This window comes from Anarrhichthys ocellatus, unplaced genomic scaffold (assembly GCF_004355925.1).
Source record: "Anarrhichthys ocellatus isolate YVR2014 unplaced genomic scaffold, GSC_Weel_1.0 scaffold7, whole genome shotgun sequence".
Classification (NCBI taxonomy): domain Eukaryota; kingdom Metazoa; phylum Chordata; class Actinopteri; order Perciformes; family Anarhichadidae; genus Anarrhichthys; species Anarrhichthys ocellatus.
Genome location: NW_022280037.1, coordinates 4,602,499 through 4,621,465, shown reverse-complemented (window position 1 = coordinate 4,621,465; position 18,967 = coordinate 4,602,499). Strand labels below are relative to the sequence as shown.

At 42.6% G+C, this 18,967-nt stretch overlaps 1 protein-coding gene across 3 annotated transcripts in view; it reads left to right on the top strand.

The window, feature by feature from the left end:
• Nucleotides 1-558: 558 nt before the first annotated feature.
• bahd1 (bromo adjacent homology domain containing 1) overlaps nucleotides 559-18,967 on the top strand; it is a 37,636-nt gene continuing 19,227 nt past the window's right edge. The window contains exons 1-2 of one of the 3 annotated variants that reach the window (XM_031847445.1): nucleotides 559-1,081; nucleotides 16,722-18,468. In XM_031847445.1, coding sequence (XP_031703305.1) covers nucleotides 16,851-18,468 — 1,618 coding nt within the window. In that variant the 5' untranslated portion in view covers nucleotides 559-1,081; nucleotides 16,722-16,850. The other 2 variants (XM_031847446.1, XM_031847447.1) reach the window with 2 other exon arrangements.

The window sequence follows — 18,967 nt, the reverse complement described above, 5'->3', positions numbered from 1 at the left end:
TTCATTAACATCAACAAATGATTAGTTTCCACTTTTAAAAATGTGAATTATCAGAGAGTGGCACCAGGATAATGATTAAAGTAACTATGCGTTGTAGCCAGCAGAAGGGCACTTTGAACTTGCAGTAGTTTGCGGACTAAATGTTATTGTATGCACACATATCAGCACCTGTCTGAGATCAATGTGGGTTTTAAATGTGTCCGTCTACTTCTGTTGCAATAAATGCATTATTTTAGTTTAGTGAAATAAGCTGCAGTGAAATGAAGGGAAACTCGAACAACAAAGTTTAACCATGACATCCAAAATGTGTGGACCAGTATCTGTACAAAACAAGCTCATAATGTCACAATCCCAGGTTCCATGATATACCTCTGTAAAAAAAAAAAAAAGTGACTTAAGACAAAACAAACTCCTCCACACGAGAGCTCCAGGAGGCTCCACGCAGTCACATGTGAGAGCAGGTTTTGCTGATGAGCCAGAGCTGACAAACCTCGGAGCCCTCATTGAGAGCCCAGCTCCCCCTCCCACTCACCGCTGCCAGGGTTAATACAAGTGTCAAAAGAACAGGGCTTAAAGACATTAACTAGGTGAGAACCATCTGTCAGCCACAGCGGGGCTGCTGCCGCTGCCGCCGGGGACGGTGACATGTGGACGGCGCGTCCGTGGCCCTTTAAGAAACTCCATGTTTTCGCTACATGATGCGTCAACATAAAAAAAAAAAGCGGATGATGCTGTTATGTAAAAACACGCTGAAGTGAGCCGTAGTTTGCAGGGAGCTCCGCTGAAACGCTCAGCACGCCTCACTTCGTCTTCTAAACCGGGATTGTGGTTCAAAGTGTCGAGACTGGTGGATTTTTACGCGTAAGCGCGCGGAGCGGTTCAGTTTGGAGTGAAGAAGAAGAAGGAGGAAAAAAAAAAAAAAAAAAAAAAAAAGGCTTCAGCCGATCAACTCAACATGAGTCGACCTCCACTCTGTTTTCCTCCTTCACTTGCAGGAAGCTTACACCTGACGCATCTCTCTCTCGCCCTGTGGAAGTGATCGTCCTTCTTGACGTCGGGATATTTTGCAGCCCGCATAGCGGTAAGCCACAACAACCTTCAACTCTTATCGTGCAAAACTGAAAGTGTTGAGGCAGGACAGGATCAAGGTTTGGAGTAATGTGTCAGCTACGGACGGATTAACAGATCCTTCCTTCTGTTTTTTTGGTGGGGATCTGTAAACCCGAAAGGAAACTTTTAAAGGATCTCTGTGGCTTTCTTCCCTCACTTCTGTCGTCTTTTTATCGCCTAAACGGTGAGTAGAGACTCGGCTTAGTCTCCCCACAGCTCGTGATCGCAGAAAATGTCACTCGAGCAGCTTCTGTTTGAGTCAAGTTTGAGGCTCCACTCGGCTGCGGAGTTCACGTGTCCGTGGGTTTACTGTCACATTGTTTACTGGAGGTGAACGCTGTGTTCTCAGCCTGCTAACGGCACAGGAGAGCATGCTGGACACATGTAAAGGTCCTGGTGGCATTTTACTGTTTTGGATCTAGAGCTGAGTGATGAGCGGATTAATCAATTAACTGAGTCGTCATACCAAAAATTCAGTGCGTCCAGGTTCTCAAATGTGGCTATTTGCTGCTTTTCAATCATAATTAACTGAATATCTTTGACTTTTTTGTCTGCAAGCCTAACTGAGCTACATTTACTCCAGTACCTCACTTAAGTACACCTTTCAGGTACTTGTACTCTACTGTAATGCATCCATTTCATGCTGCTTAATACTTCTCCACTGCTTCTCGGAGAGTAGTATTGTCCATTAAATCTATTTTACAGCACACTTAACAACCCAAAAAGTAAATCAAATAACTTTTGTTAATCAGATACAACATTAAAATGTTCTTTATTATTAGAACATATGACAATGTAAAGCTCTGCTTCCATGCTGAGTACTTTCGATACTTTTAAGTACATTTTGCAGATATTACTTCTGTGTTCTTCCAAGGAGGGGAAAAGAAGTCTGGAGAACACTGATTGATTTACAGCTGTTAATAGTTGCCAACACACGTTTAAACAGCCGGAGTCAACATGGGCAAAGACAAAAGGCAAACGCATGCATAGTCGACCAAGAACAGGTGAACAATTATCATTTGAATAATGTGTTGGATACTGGATCCAGGTGCCACACCCCACACACTATGAACAACAAAACACGGATATATCTGAATGTACAAAAAGTACAAACTACTGCATCCACATCAAGTGTAATGAATTTTTGAAAGTCATGTGTGCTGCTGCAGTTTATGAAGGATTTAATGGTGTTTTCCCCCGCCCCCCAGTACATGGATGTGTGGATGTATTGTAATAGCTGCCCTTGAGATGAATGCAGTTCCATCTTATCTAAAGTATTTGGCGTCTAACAATGAGGTAGATGCACGGTGGCCACAGTGAAAAAGTCAACCAGGAGAGTGTGTTTGGTGTTTTTTCTAGAGTCAGAATGAACCAGTCTGTCCCTGAGATTGTGGGAATGGGATCAAGTTGTTAATATTTAAAGATGGATCACATTTGAAGACACCGGAATGTTTATTTAGAGGAGCAAGTGGTCAGTGAGGGCGTAGTGGTTGTTTAATTTGCAAAGTGTCAAGCCTCAAAAGTTATTACGGGTTTTATGATGTTATAGTAAAATTCAGGTGTTGAAGTGTTGGTCTATAAATCAATCAATGTGCTACAGCCCTCTTTCTTTCCCCTTTACCTCGATCTGAGAAGCAACACATTCAGCTGAACACAGCTGGACGTTTTTTTTTGTTTTTACCTTTATTTTCCAGGATATTCGCGGTGAAATATAAAATCTCTTTTTCGAGGGAGTCCTGGCCGTTACGGCAGAATAAAAAGTTTCACATAAAAGCACAAACATCAGACTTAAAAACAAAACAGTACAAAGTTCAAATCAACATACAAAGTTCCTCATAAAAGAAGCAAGCAACAGACTTAAAACAAACAGCAAATGACATCAAATAATGAGTTAGCAGTGTTGTACATGTACATTCACTGGTCAAATAGTCCCTAATCTTGATTTATAATCTTCCACTTTATGGAAAAATCGAGTTGAGGGTGCAAAACTTTCACCAAAGACAGTGAATGATGTACATAAGTTGTCCACATGAGTGAACGTTGCAGCTTCTGATAGTTTAGGCATCGGTAGAGAACACAAGGAGGCGGTTTGTGTAACATACGCCCTGATACAGAAACCTGTACCAGTGTTTCATTCTACAGTTGCATACAGAAGACAAACCAGCTTTCTCATACAAACTGCAACGGTCTGAAACCCGAATCAGAGACAAATTGCAGCGTAGCATGACATCCTGAATATATTATTATCAAAGAAGATGAATCTGCATGCATATCTAAAATATCACAATAACCAATTGCTGATTAAAGCTTTGCTTCAACAAATTTTTTTTCCTTGCACCAAAATAAAAACAGCATTTGTTTCTTTAATAGAAACCAACTTCACACTGACACTCAATGTGATGTTTAAAAGACAGATTCTGCTGGAAGATGCATAAAGAACCTTGTTTCAGCAATACTTCTGTACTTTTACTTGTAATGGAGTATTTTCACACTGTGGTAGTGGTAGTTTTACACAAGTATATGATCTTAGTACTTCTTCCACCACCGATGGGTCAAAACAAGCAATTTGAAGTCTTCTGTTCGGGCTCTGGGAACATCTTTTGTTCTCCACTTTTTCAGATATCATATATAGATCACAGATTGAGTGTTTAATCAGGGAAATTAGCCGATTCATCACTATTGAAAAGAGTTGTGTGAGTTGCAGCCATGTTCAGGTAAAAGACCATCTTATTTGTGGAAAGCTGATCACCTCCTGCTGTAGAAGACAGCTGTTGAAAAGTACACGCTCTGACATGACATCAGGGTTATAATGCATGACACACAAGTTGCCAAGTGAGTTATTCACTATAATGGTGTTTGTAAAGCCTCTTGTGGAGAGAACAGCCAGACAATGGAGCGTCAGTTCTGGAGGTTGTGATAGATCTGTGTCCAGTCAGTTCTCTGCAGCCTACCTTGACAGGCCTGTCATAGCAGCATGTTGAATAGAGGTGCAGCGCCCACACGTGAGCCATAAAGCTGGATATCAATCCTGGACATAATCCCATTATTTCTGAAGAAGTGTGCTGTTGTGGCCACACAGAGAGAGAGAGAGAGAGATGGAGGAGGAGGAGGAGGAGGAGGAGGAGGAGGACGGGAACATGCCTCCTGTCACCCAAACACACTGTCGTCTCTGCTGTCTTCTCTGCTGTCCCAAAGGAGACAAATACTTCCCGCTCGGATACAGGCCACATGTGTTCAGAAGAAAAGACAGCAGAGAAGAGAATTCAAGAGAATGGGTGTTGGCATTTATTCATATTGTAAACATATATTTATTGTTCCTATGATTGTGTGGTTCATCTTGCTAAATGAAATGCATAGCAAATCTATTTTAGGAAGTGAAAACAACATCCCAGCCAGTGTGAATGTCTTTGTTGTTCATGACGTTGCATTGGAAAAGTACACTGACGAGTCCCTTTTTCTTTTTTCCAAAACGCATGTCATCGTCACACTGTTGTGCCACAGAAGGAAGTAAAATATTATCTATCAGGAACTCGGCTCGTTGGGCCTAATTCTTTTTGGATGCCATTCAGTACAAGCTGCCTTGGGTAGCAAAATAACTTTTTAACCCGTTTCTGTCAGTAGCTGATACTTTCAGCTTCCTAGTCAATACTTCATTTGGGCAACATTTGCATAGCCATGTGAATGCTGGGCTTTGAGACACCTGGTTTATTACAACTTGTGTCTTACTTTACTAATTATGGCTTTCATTCGTGTTGGTAGAAATAACATTGCACCAAGTTATTTGCTGAGATCATAGCTGGATTAACCTGCTAGGAGGCCAAGAGGCAGAAATGAACTTCTGGGCCCCACATTCATTTAGGAATATGTAACAAACAAGCACAAAACTGTTATAATGCCTCTCAGGTTACTCACAAGGGCTTTTTAAACGGGGACCAACAGGCACGAGGGCTAAAAAAAATCTTTCAATCTCAATGTTTTTATCTACAGTTAACATTCTCTTTAAATGTACTTATTTATTTAGTTTCTTTTACTTCGTAATGTTGGTTTCACTTCTGAGACTAAACCTTGGGATGCAAAACCGAAGCGTTGAAAAGGACCCCTTCAATGACGTACAAACTGAAACGCAAGCTTGTTGAAGAGTTGCACCACTATTAGAGCCAAACCTGCTAATTATTTCATGAAGTGCCAGAGACATAGAAGAGGCAATTATTTGAACCTGGCGCCACTTGACCATGAAGTAGCCGTAGCCGTATTTCATTTATGAAGTGGCTTCAATATAGAAATGTTATTCATTACTATCTATCTGTCTATTTATGTATTTTGGAGTTCAAACACATTAGAAATGGTTGTTTTTCTTCTCTCCAATGTTCAATACAAACTGATCCGAAACCATAACCCAAAAAACGTCAATATAAACCAAACCGTGGGCTTGTTGAACATTTGCATAACTGCGTACGCCCTTGAATTTCTTGAAAACTAGTTGCATAGACACATAGTGAGGACCGTTCAGGTGATGAAGCAGGACCCGTTTTAAGGCCTTAATCTTGTCATTTGCTGTGTTTATAATATTTTTTTTCCCATTTAAATCAGTCCAAACCAGTGACATTGGTGCTTTAAGAGTTCTGGACAGTCGTCCAATAATCCCTGTAGTTAACTCACACTTTGTTTGAGTTCTGGGAATTATGACAACATCGCTAAAAAGAAGTCCAACAGGGCAAGAAAATGTAACTCCCCATGTTAGTCAATCTTATTTGGAAGAGAAAACAAAACAGAACAAATTACAAAACCGTCGGTTGAAAACATGCATCAGTTTACAGACTTCGAGGTTCAACTTTAACACACTGTATTTACTTAGTTGTGCGTGCAAAAAGATTTCCTGCAATTTGGGATTATTACCGTAATTTAGGGTGCACGCTCTTTGGGTTTTACCTCTAAATGACACGGTTGAAATAATCCACCTAAACTGTTGACTGTTGTTAAACTGGTGTCATTACCACCTGTCTGATTGTCTGACTTTGTTGTAGCACAGTGTTTACAGATTTCAGCAGTTACTTTTCAATAATGCAGTCAATGTTATCCTAACGAATAGATATGATGGGGAAAGCTGTGAAAATAAGACCTACGTTGTAAACCTTTGTGGCTACCATATAATTGGCAAAACCTTGTACTTGTATGTTTTATAATGCTAATGAGTTTCACAGTTGGATCTCAATCTGTGCTGTAGCTTGTGCTCCTCCAAAAGCCATTAGCCAGCCTCTCTCTCCCCCCCTCTCCCTCTCTCTCTCCCTCTCCCTTTTGCTCTCCCTTTTCTTGACTCGCCCTGGCACAATGCCAGAGACACAGCTGTGAAAATTACAGGTCTGCTTCATGGAAACACAGAAGAAGAGGAGGAGGAGGCGGCAGGGTTGGTGGGGAGGGAAGCATGAAACAGAGCAGAGACCCACAGCCCGGCGTCAGCTGTTGGCCGGCACACAGCTGCAGTGGATGTGGAGCTTTCAGAGCCGGGGTCTCGCTCACTTCTCACACACACTGGGATTGTTTACATGGGGTAGCATAGTGTGTGTGTGGAGGGGGGAGGGGGGGTATCAAACCCTTTTTTGCTATGGCCTAACAGAACAGAAGCCCTCACTGTGACTGACAAACGTCAGGCTCCTTCAGTAAAAAGCACATGGCACCAAGCGTCCTTCAGTTTGGCAGATGCTAAAAGCATGACGGAGGCCCTGGCAGGTGGGCAGGCAGGCGGGCGTGCGGCCGCCTCCTCCTCGCTCCTTCCTCCGCTGGGTTGAAAAATCCAGCAACAGGCCTGCTCTATCAGAGAGTCATTGTTCATGATGATGATGACAATCTCTCACTGTCTCCATTGCCTGCGCTATCTCAATCCATCACTCTCTTGTCTTGTGCCTCCCCTCCCTCCCCGTCCCCTCGCTGTCTCTCACACATTCCCTTAATTTTACTTCTCTCTTGTTCTCGCCTGCTCTCTCAGAAAGTCTATGTCAAACTATGTATCCCCCGAGGAGCTGTCGGGCAAAGAAAAGCAGGGTGAATGTGAGAAACTGCCCCTCTGATTTCTACTAAGTTTGACTTCTCTCCTGCTCGATGAGATGTGAGATTCCCTCTCCACCTTCCTCACTCGTCTCTGGCACTTTGCTTCAAATTTTGTGAATTTAGTCTTCATCACTATCTCTCTCTCTCTCGCTCTCTCTCTCTCTCTCTCTCTCTCTCTCTCTCTCTCTCTCTCTGTTTTCTCCTCTCTTCTTCCTCTTTGCCAGTCAGACTGTCTGGCATCTTGCCCTGTCTCTTTGAAGAGGAGCAGTAGAAGCAGATAATTACACTTCCTGCCCTGTATCTGCTCTGTAGCGCTGAACTGCCATCTCTACATCTGTAGGCTTCCACGCTGCAGCAGAGAAATAACAGTTCACTACCTGTTCTGTTTTACAGCAAAACGCATTGTTTTCCAACGATGACGCGTGCATAGTTGCAGGCTAAGTCTACAAAATTCAGTGATCATCTTCAGAATATAAACTCCCCTACTTTTGTGCCATGCCTCAGCTGTTTCAAAGCATTAAACATATGTTCTATCATTGTCATGTGTGGTTTACCATCTATTTATCAGTTTGGTGGCAGCGTTAAATTCCCTCAGATTATATTTTCCTGTGTTGTCTTATTTCTAGCAGAAAGAAATTTCTAAACCCACACAAACAATATGTCGTACGAATAAGTTGCTGTCCCAGAAACAAACCGCCGAGTGCCCCGGTGTTGTTGCTTTCGCCCGTGCATAACACAAATGCCTCTTGTTCACCCACGCATTCTTTCGAAAACCTTGGTCGACAAGTCGCAGTATTCAGCCAGTCGTATGACAATGACACGTTGCTGCAGTGGTTAGCAGGGGTAAAGCCTCCTGAATGACTTCACTTTTTCGTTTGCGTGTTTACTGTTTGTGTCATCACATTGAAAACATGTTTTGCTTTAAAGTCAATGTGAAATGAAAAATGACATTTTAACCCCTTTTAGCTCATATTGTCTGTCATGTTGTGCACCTTAATTATATATAAAGGATCTTTTCTTCGTGTAAAACAAAATATGTTGTGTGCTTACTTCAGTTAGTACCTAACAATTTCAGCCAATAATGTTATGACATTCATCCATTAATCAATCAACATTCTTTCGCGATAACTGAACATTCTTTTTGTGATAAGTGAAAGAATGTGGAGCTACAGAGGACTATGTGGAGCCACAGTCCTCTCTAGCTCTCTACATTCTATTTAGCGGTCCAATCAAAATGCGAGGGATTTGATTTAAATCTCTCTTGTAACTGTACGCCGCTCAAATATTTCGTTTCACTGGGGAATAGAGGTGAAGTCCCGCCCCTTTCAGTGAACCACCATGGGGACGGTACTGTAGTCCACGGTGAGAGTCAAATCATTTTTTTGATCCTGTTTAAATTGCGCCATGACTTTAAACATATGTTAGACAATTTAAAAGATCATTTCACAAGTCAAGAAAAAAGAGTCGCTGATAAAACGCATCAAGTAAGATGACGTTACATTTGTGCATGGAGCACATAGCTGTGTTGGTGATGTACACTGTGCAAGAAGACAGATGTTTCACACCCAAAAACATTATGCTACGACAATCTGCGACTTTATTGATTTGCAAAATGATCTTTTTAATTGACAAACATCCAACAAAAATATATTTGTCTCTCACGGTTACTACCGTACATATTTTTTTCCAAAATACAGTGCCATGGGGGACACCGGAAGGGGTTTGACAACAAACATTGTGCACTGCCAGGACATTTTCAACAGGTGTGACGCAGCCCTGCTTCTCTCCGCCTTTCTTCGTGTGACTAAATAGACCACATTCATGTGTGGTTTAGGGATGTGGATGTTGATTACATGTTGGTGTATTAACAAATATTCTTCACAAGATACAGAGACAGATTGATAAAGCAATTTTAGCTACCATGATAGCACCTGTGCCTTCGCCACTGAAAGGTTTTAAAATGAGGTGGAGGAAGACGCATGGAGCTAAGGTTTGCCACTTAAACCAGCAATTAGGGATTTTTTGGGCCACCTTGGGGCAGCGTAAACAAATTGTAAACGCAGCATTGACACGCCATCATCTTTTAAGCTTAAATGGCAAAGTTGTTGGCATTTATTACAAATGCAACAATTACAGAGCAACATTAGCATTCATTTGGAGTCCAATATTCATTTTCTTTTAGCTCTGTTTTGTTCTTCCTGAGGGGAAATATCTCGCTCTTTAGCATCTAAATGCTCTATGGGGAAGGCATGACCGCCCTACTCTGCCTCTGATTGGTTTAGCTTGATAGTCTTACCCTAACCTTAATCAGTCTCACTGGTCATGCCTAAACCTAACCAATACTACCAACGAAGGCCACAAGTACTTGCCAAACAGAGGCAGAGTAGGCCGGGTCTTTCCTTTGCCATAGCAGGATTTGTCCAGGTATGGCTACTTTCTCTTGCTTTAAAGGCTTGAATAGAAGACTTCACATTGTGGCTATTGGTATTATTGTTTACCTTCGTTCCAAGAACAAACCGTATATATTTTTGTAAACCTTTAGTTGACAGTGCACTGACGCTGTGGCAGCTGGAGGTCGGCTGCTCTGTTGCAGAATCTGAGCGCTGACTTTTCAGGCAGGGCAAGCGGAGAAAGAGATCAATAAAGTATCACAGTGTTATTTCACTCTCCTCGGTGCTATCTCTCCACCTTTTAGAATGAAAAATTCATCATCCTCCGTAAATATCTACTGAGACAAGTTTCTGAGGCAATATCTTGTTGAATGGGGGTATACACACACGACCAATTGTACATCAGTTGGGAGATTTCTGAGGTGAAAACGGTCTGAAGAAATACTGTTGAGTTTAACATAATATTACATGTTGTGCGCAAGGATGGTAAGGGGTTTCCTTTCCTGACACTAGAGATTCAAACACTCTTCTCTGTCAGGGAACCAACAGGTCATGTGACCTTATTTTAAGAGCCTGTCTTTGCCTTTATTCAAATATGCACCTGTGATCTGTCTATGGGAGTTGCAGCAACTGTTCTGACCACATCTTTTTATAAGTTGATTACTACCCACACATTTTGCCTACATTAATGTAGATTTTGCATTGTTTTTGATGATGTGTTACACCTGTCTTTACTGGTAGTGGCTAGATTGAAATCCTCTTTGCAAATGAGCCCAGAAAAAAAGACAAATATACAGTTTAACTTGCTTCATATTTGTAGACGTGTTAAGTATTCACACTGAATTCCTGGATACACCTACGCTCAGTTCAAAACCCCTGAGTATGTGTGTGCCCTTTGGAATCTCAAAGCATCTTTCAGCTCCTTGTTGTTTTTTTTTTTTGCCCCCTTTTTAAAATATATGTAAATTTTGTCAGATCTCAAATCGTTTTGAGATTTTCACTAGTCTGCGTTTTAGCATTAATTTAGATGCCAGCTCTATGTCTGTATCATCATCATCACCACCAGCAGTGAGTGATTGAGTGAGTGAGTGCTTCCTGCATGCCGGAAGCATCTAATGGTCCCGGTCGGTGTCATGCATCTTTCTGCAGTGGGTTGCAGTGTATTGCAGTACAGGTCAGCTCTCAGCAGTCTCTACTCCCTCAGCTTCCCCCGGTGCTCATGCCTCATTAACTCAACCCACCCAGCTTATTTACAGCTGTTAATTACACACTGGAAAGCTGATATTGATGAGGACAATCTGCATTTATCCCAATTAAGCTCGATTCTGACTAGATGCTAACTTGATAGCAGAGTGGCTTTCCAATCAGTTTGTTGTTAAGAGACTGAACCTGCTGTTTGGTGCAGTTTTCCTATAATTGAACATCCACTGAGTGAGAGCAGCATCTGAGCCATCATCATCAACAGTGTGTGTATTATGTAATAGGCCGATGTTATCTGTGTCTCCTCAAGAAGTAGGGTAATAAATGATTAGCGGCGACCCATCACTCCTCATTAGATTCCACGTATCATTAAGAGCAGAGGATACAGTAAATGAGACTAATTAAGAGGGATACATGCTTCTATTTTCTGCTGTCGGTAATCTGACCATAATAATCGCTGGAATACTCCTTTAGGGATTTATATTATGTAATACTCAGAGTTGATCTTAATGGTGTTTATGTTGATGTGCAGGGACATGATATGTTCTATAAACAATAGGTTTACTATGAATATTTGAGCCAAGTAAACACATACATGCTTTTATTCTCTGCTGTCATTAATCTGAAATTAGGAATATATATATTATGGATGTAATATTAATTAGTGACTTCACAGTTTGTGTTGCTATAGCTATGGGGATGCAGTGTGTGTTTTACACACAGTGAGTTTATAGCTGTCTGAAGGTGTTTCATATGATTTCAATAATATTTCAATATACAGTTTAATATTATGTTTTAGTTGTACCTTAATATATGACTATAATTCTAGGACCTATAGTTTTCTTGCATGTGACGATTAATATTGTAGTTTACTGATTACTGGCCTCTTCTTATCTTTATTAAGAAATATGACATGAGCCTTATTAAGGCAAAAAGAGTTAAGTGATCTTCATGATGTTTGTGTTGCTGGAACTTGGTTTATAGTTGTTTTTTTAACATAATGATAATTTACAGTCTTGTTAGTGGTGAGTAAACAGTCCTGTTTGGCACTATTTAACAGCCCTTGAGGACCTATTTTCTTATAGTTTTTAGTCAGCTGTCTGTGTATTATGAGTATTACTTTTTTTTTTTTTCTCAATTTCTACTTATTGTCCTTATGTTTTAGGCTCAAACTTAACTATTTCTGAGACGACCACTTCTTGTTGGCCTTTAGAAGAGAAGTTTGGTAATGTCCAGTGGCGATGTTTTTGCTCAGGAAACCAAAATAGAGATTTAAAATAATAGGACATATTGCAGGGGGAAATACACGCGCATATTTCTTGAAGGGAATTTAAAAAAAGAAAATTCCCCAGTGATGATTGCGTACCCGGTTTAGTCCCTGCAGGGATATTACAGCAACATGAGCGTTATAGAGGGATGTCCCGGTGCAACGGCCAATGTGAATGCAGGCAGCGCATGCATATTATCTCCAGCATGCCACTTCGGAAGTAGGTCACCGCTCACCGATTTGTTCACCATGTCTCCAGCTACTGTGGGCTGTTTGGTCCGCGGATCGCTCCCCAGGTCGACAGCCCGACCGGGTAGAAACTGACCACCAGGAACAGGGACGGACGGGATTTTTCATTTCACCCGACGGGACACGCAAGGTAACGATCAATCGCGGCTGTAATCCCCGTCACAGTTGGAGATGATCGGATCGGTGGGTAGCCTGCTCCTAACAACTCGGCTGTGACACGAGCTCCTACTGATACTGATATTAACCAGCGGCGCCTCGAACCCCGGATTGATCGAGGATGGTCGGCTGTTTTAGACTCGTTTCCCCGTTGAGGAGCTTTTTTCACTTCTCGTATCGCAGCCCGCACTCCTGCTACGGCATGCTGTCAGATTAACACCGTCCACCACCATGGCCAACTACGAGCTCCAGTAGGCGAGACTGCTTCTCTCTCTCTTTTTTTGTAGCCCGATTACAATACGTGCAATAACGCGGCTCTTAATTGCATTTTTTCCCCCCGTTTATTATAATCCATAAGTGGATGTGGGTGTGTTGGTAACTGCTGGTGCCTGAACCTGCATGGAGGTGAAGGGAGGAGGTGGTGGTGGTGGTGGAGGAGGACGGTTGGGTGGTGTTGGTGGAGGATTGTTGAACTGCTGATTTGCTCCATGAAAAGTGGAGTTGTGTTGCTGTGCACTATCTGAAGCAGCACACGCACCGCTTAGATTCCTGAGAGCTCCGTGCCGCGGGGCTTTCTCTCTCATGATGACAGCTCTACACCATGTCCGTCCTCTGGATGAGTCTGTGCGACAGCCAGGCAGCACAGCCACCTCCTCCTCTGTCTTCAGATATTACTGTACAGTCAGTGTACACGCAGAGGGGGAGACAACAGTATCATTATGTGGGTGTTGTGTGTCCATTGTGCGCCATTTATTTTAAATTGCATAATGTTTAAAGAGGGGATCTTTTGATATCTGTCATTTTCAGAAGTAGATATCCGTCTTTCCATTTGATCTTCTAAATCAGTGCTTCTTAACCTGGGGGTCACAACATCAACAACGGGTCCCCAGAATGTAAATAAAGGGTCACAAAGATAATTAAAAGGGATAAGAAGGAAAATTGATATCTGTTACCTAAAATAATTTCACATTTTAGCTTGTTTTTCTTGGAATACACTGGAATTGGTGAATCTGACAAGTCATAAGATGATGATCAAGAAATCCTGTTAAGTTCCCCTTTTCTTGGGAAAGATACTTTTACCCTTTCAGGCCTTTAAAAACCTTCAAATACAAAATAAATCACTCTTTTGTGAACCTGCTCACAAGTCATGTCCACACAAGACAAACATGTTTTGGAAACAATTATCTAAATGACTGGTTTCCAAATATCAGACCGCGATATTCATTTGAACCTATTGTTTTATTTGTTGTGGTCAGTGTGGTGAAGGTTTAGCCGGGAATAGTAAAAACGCTCTTCTATGAGCTCATTTCCTTCCATTGTGCATGCTTGTCTTATTTAAATGAAGCGACTTGATTTGATATCCGTAGACAGAAACTCAATGCGAGGCTCCTTCTGTCCTCCTTGTGATCTGGAAATTAAATTTCTCTCTCATGGATTGCATTTCACGGTTCACCGAGTCCTTCGGCAATAAGGGCAGAGATGGCATGAGATGGTTCTTGAAAATGTCCAGCCAGAGAGTTGCGTCCGCTCCGAAGTCAAAGTGGGTTTGCGTTTGTGGTACGACGCAACTGGGTATGTTCTCAGCAATGTTAAGATGAAGCAACAGATCACAGCTTACAACAGACACAAGGTAGGATTTAGTGTAAAGAAAATGAGCGAAGAGAATAGATTAAACCTCACACGGTCTTCTTGTAATTAGAGCACTTCAACAAGAACCGCTCTTTTTGGTTTTCCCAACCCTTCATTAGGTGTTACATGATAGCGAGTTGTAAAAGAACAGCAGATGTGTTGCACACTGGTGATGAGTTGAAGTTGTGTTAAATACTCGAGTGCATGAATAAGCGATTGTTATGCAGCGCAGAAACAGTTTTTAGCAGAATTTGCTTGCATTTTTGAGTCATATGCCGTCGTTACTCTCTTTTTGACGCACGTTACTCGACTGCAAATGGTGGAAGAATACAATTGTGAAATGGCGTATGGGCAAACGGGATGTCTTGACTGCCCCTCAAGAGTCATTTAAAGTCTGGGTGCCAAGTGGTTCAATTTAAAAACAGCACAGAAAATGACATTTAAACATGATTTGATGCACTTTCCTTCATAGAAAGAAAACATCAGTGAGGGCACAAACATCATTTACAAATGGGCATATCAGGGTCTCACATTTCAACTGATTCCAGTCAGTTATTGCCAATACTAGAGATATAGCATGTGATTGCAGATAAAGCCTTTTTTTTTTTTTTTTTTTTTTTTTTACAAAAAGTTGGGATTTTATTTGTGAGGGGATGCATTTTCATGAACAATAAAACAAGGACGCTTGGTGATGAGGTTGTTATGCTCTCTTCCACTAAAGGTTGCATCTCTGCACTAGTGCGTCAGAGAAAATCCAAACGCTTCCTCTTTTGTTAACTAGCTTGTATACTGTAAATAATTCATGTAGCGCTGAAACGGTTAGTAGATCCTTGGATCAGTTTATCAACAGAAAGTTTAAAATCAATTTTTGAGAATCATTAAAGTCATTTTCTAGTTCTAGCTTCGGCTTTTCTCTGTTTTAACAGAATATCTTTGAGGACCAACAAGACCTTTGAGTAGGGCAGGGCTGTCCTCGGCCAAAGAAACTAATTTATTAGTCGAATTAATTAGTTTAGTTGGTAAGAATCACAGAAAAGTACCACTTTAAATCCAGTGTTTACCAAAGATGTGTTTATAAGTTGCTTGGAAATAAGTAATTCATCATGAAAAGCAGAAAATCTTCGTCGACTGAGACCAAAATGACGAGTTGACTAATCGACAAAGTGAGGGTAGCTCTAGAATATCTCCACTTGGGTTCGGAGAAACTGTAAGGAGCATTTTTGCTATTTTATTGACAACTTTGGAAATATTTGACAATCATTTGACGTATGAGCTTGTCGGATAACGAATGTGCACTCATAACGAGCAACTTGTTAAATAATCTAACTGGACTTATTTGTGTCTGGTATTAATGGAAGCTGAGATTCAGACTTATTCATGTCTGAGAGAGTAAGTGTTCGTAAAAAGCTGAATGGTTTTCTGGCTGAAGAGTCACTTCATTTAAAAAATAAAAAGTCCCATGCTGACTTAGTTCTTGGAGGTCAAGTGGCATAATTGTGTTTCGGTGCAGAAGGATGATCCGTCTTCATGCTGCACACAGGAGTGTCATTGCATAAAGGTCACTGGCAGTTGAATCTTCGGAGCTTTAAAGGTTTTCTCCTAAGTGAGGTGCTTTTTGTGTTGAGAGAGCAGAAAGACTCGTGTGAATTGCAGAGGATCGTGCAGCTTATACGTCTTCTACTCCGAAGTTGCTGGAGGTGCTTTGATGCACTCTGTAGCAGCCTGTTGACATGGAAACTGAAGAGGCTATTGTTTGACGCGTGTTTTCCGCCACCTGTGCTGGTGAAATAAGGATCAATTCATGAGTCATTTGATCATGCTGTTTGGTTTGGTGTCTTCAAATATTGGAGAATGACTCCTTAATGTCATGCCTCACAGTGATTTTAAAGAGTTGGCTGAGCCTTTTACCTTGTAGAAATTGAAAGATACACTCCCTCAATGTGACAGTCTTTTCACGTTTAATCTGATTACCTACTCTTTGCTGAGCCATAGTGCCATGCACAGAGATCAGCTTCAGGCTGTGGCTATGGTTAACAACAAATCAGTGCGGAATAGTGCATTACGGATCCAAATCACTTCTAAAAGCATCCATCGCATCAAACGTTAAATGCATCACCTAAACTGATTCTGGGCCGTGTTTCTGTGCTTCATCACTGAGTGAGTAAAAGCTCGTAATATTGAGCTCCTTGTGGATTGTGCGAGTCATTAATGTGCTTCAATATGAGCTCATGGAGCTTAAAATGATCTTTATTGACAAAGGGAAAAGGCAATATTTTCTTTTTTTAAGTCGGCTGCAATCCTGAATCAAAACACGCAGCAGACACAGCATAATGAATTCCTATATAATGAGATAAGTGGGAAAAGAGCAAATGTTAAACTAAGATGGAGCAGACAAATGGGAAGGAGGTTGGAGTACATATGGCCTCAGGCATAACATATCATGTGCTCTTTATCTCCGCTCATCTTCCGTCTTGTGTGTGCAGTGTATTTGCATGTCAAGGAGACAGGCTGTCTAAGTGGTCATATTCTCTGGGGACCTGGACAGCAAACTAAGTAAATCCGATTGTTGAATAATGCATCAAAAGATCCTGTCGGTTACATTAAGTCACTCTCAGATTCTCTGTCTTTGTGCGGCTTCAGCTTTACAGTTAAATGTCCAATCTGTGTCTCCCCAGAGAGTCTATGGACCCTGGTGATGACCCATGATGATGCTCGCTGAAGGGTCTCTCTGAGCTGAAACCCGCCATCGTAGGACCCACGTGGATGAAGAGGAGGTGGTGGCTCTGCCCCCGGACGCTGTGACAATGGTGAAAGCTCAGCGGAGCCAGCCTGTGAAATGTGGGAAGCCCCGGAAGGAGAAGGGAAGCAAGGAGAAAGGAGGTGGTGTGAAAAAAGGGAAAGAGAGAAAAAATGAGTTGAGAGGAAGGAAAAAGAAAGATAGAAAGAAGACACTGGCAGGGGGTGACGGAGATGCGCTGGATTGTTGCGTCCTGCTCACCCGTCTAGAGGAGAAACGGGTTGAGGGTAAAGTAAAGGATGCACCAAAATCTGGGAAACAAAAGAGGGTTAAAGTCAAGAAGAAGCTGCACTCCAGCTCCAGTCAAAGAAGGACGAAATCTGGATTTAAGAAAACGTCCACAGCCAATCAGCAAGCACTGGAACCAAAAATCAACCAATCTGACGCCTTACTCATGTTTCCCGCACCTGTCTTTGAGCCCCGCCAGCGGAGAATGGCCTCTCTTAACGCTGAGGCTGTCAACAGCTTGCTGCTCTACAGAGATGATTCAAATCTCACGAAGAAACAGCAGCCTTCTAGTGAAGACAAAGCAAAAGATAGTCTCACTAAAAATGAAAATAGAGGTCATAAAACCAAAAAGGTTGCCCCGGGAGGGAAAGCAGACCCAAAAGAAAGACCTAAAAAACAGAGGCGGTCGCCAGCGGAGGCTGAGAACATCGACTGGTTGGCTTTGTTTGCGCCGACGCCTCGGCGTCAAGCAGGCCTTACTGCTGCAACGCTGCTCAAACTCACTAGTAGCCGGTATGGAACCAAACGGCAAAAGATGACGGACTCCAAGCCGGCGAGTGGGAGTGAAGCAGCAGCTACGACTCAGGGTGAGATTAGCGGTAAGCCAGTATGTGGAGAAACAAAGCTGACCAAAAGAACAACACATCCCAAACATGCGGACCAACTAAAGCACATAAAACAGGGTACAGAAGATCCGGTTCGTTCCCAGCCGGACTCTACCATCCAGGGTTGCTGCAGTTTGTGTAAAAGTGAGGCTCTGGATCCAGAGTGGAAGGGCGCCACAGGAGGACAGGAGTGTCTCAAACATGAGCTCCATCGTGGCTCTTCGCTGGGATTCTCCTTGAAAACAATCAAAAAGGAGCAGGTGGAGACTGACGTGTCTTCCTGCTACTGCTGCTCCCAGGAGAGGTGCGTCGAGTACTGTCACAGACTGGCCCTCTTCCTGGAGGACAAGACCTTCAAGGAGCCCGAGGACGGCACGCTGTCCGAGGTGTTCCACCACCACCATCACCACCACCACCATCATCACCACCATCTTCAGGCCCCTCACTCCGTAACCCATCCGGCAGCCATAACCATCAGCCCGCACACCTACACCTGTTTCCCCGGCTACTACGTCCACTTCAGCCACCCGGACACCTCCCCCTCTCCCATGTCACCCCTCGCTTTGTCCCCAAAGAGCGGCAGGAGACCCAAGCTGCTGCCCAGCACCGGTCCACAGCCCTCAGGGATTACCCATCCAGTGTACTGCTGCACCTCAGTGGAGGCGTGCTACGGAGAGCCCTGCAGGGTCAACGGCTACTCCTCCTACACCGGTGTGATTCCAGCCATCGCCAGAGGAGGGTGCTCCTTCAGCCCCCCGGACTGCACCAAATGTAACCACGGCATCAAAAGAGGTGAGCAGACAGTTGATGATGAGTTAATGTACTGGTATCTGTCTTAATGGTACTTATGTAACAACACTCCTCAAACGCCTCAGATGGAAGGAATAAGGACAGTAGCGTGTCCTTTATCTCTTTTATTTCTGAATCCTAATAGGATGTGTGTAGTAAAAGTGTGGCAGTGATGTACTGCAGATGAACTTTAAAGTTGCCATCCTTAAGATTCCCGTCCTGGTTGAGTGAAAACTCCCCCTGCATGTTGGATGTCAACATCTTTCTTCAACTCCTGGCCCCCAGTTTGTAACGGAGGCTTATTGTGATACATTTGGAGTTTGTAGTAAATTCTCAGTCTTTAGAGAGCTTCCTGCGGAGCCACAAAATAAGTGAAACAACTTTTTGTTCACAGGCTGAGCTCCCCATGAGAAGGAAACTCAACTTTATGTGTAAAATAAAATCACTGACCCCTTTAAGTAAGACAGAAGGATTCCCCGACTAGGTTTTAGTATTAAACGTT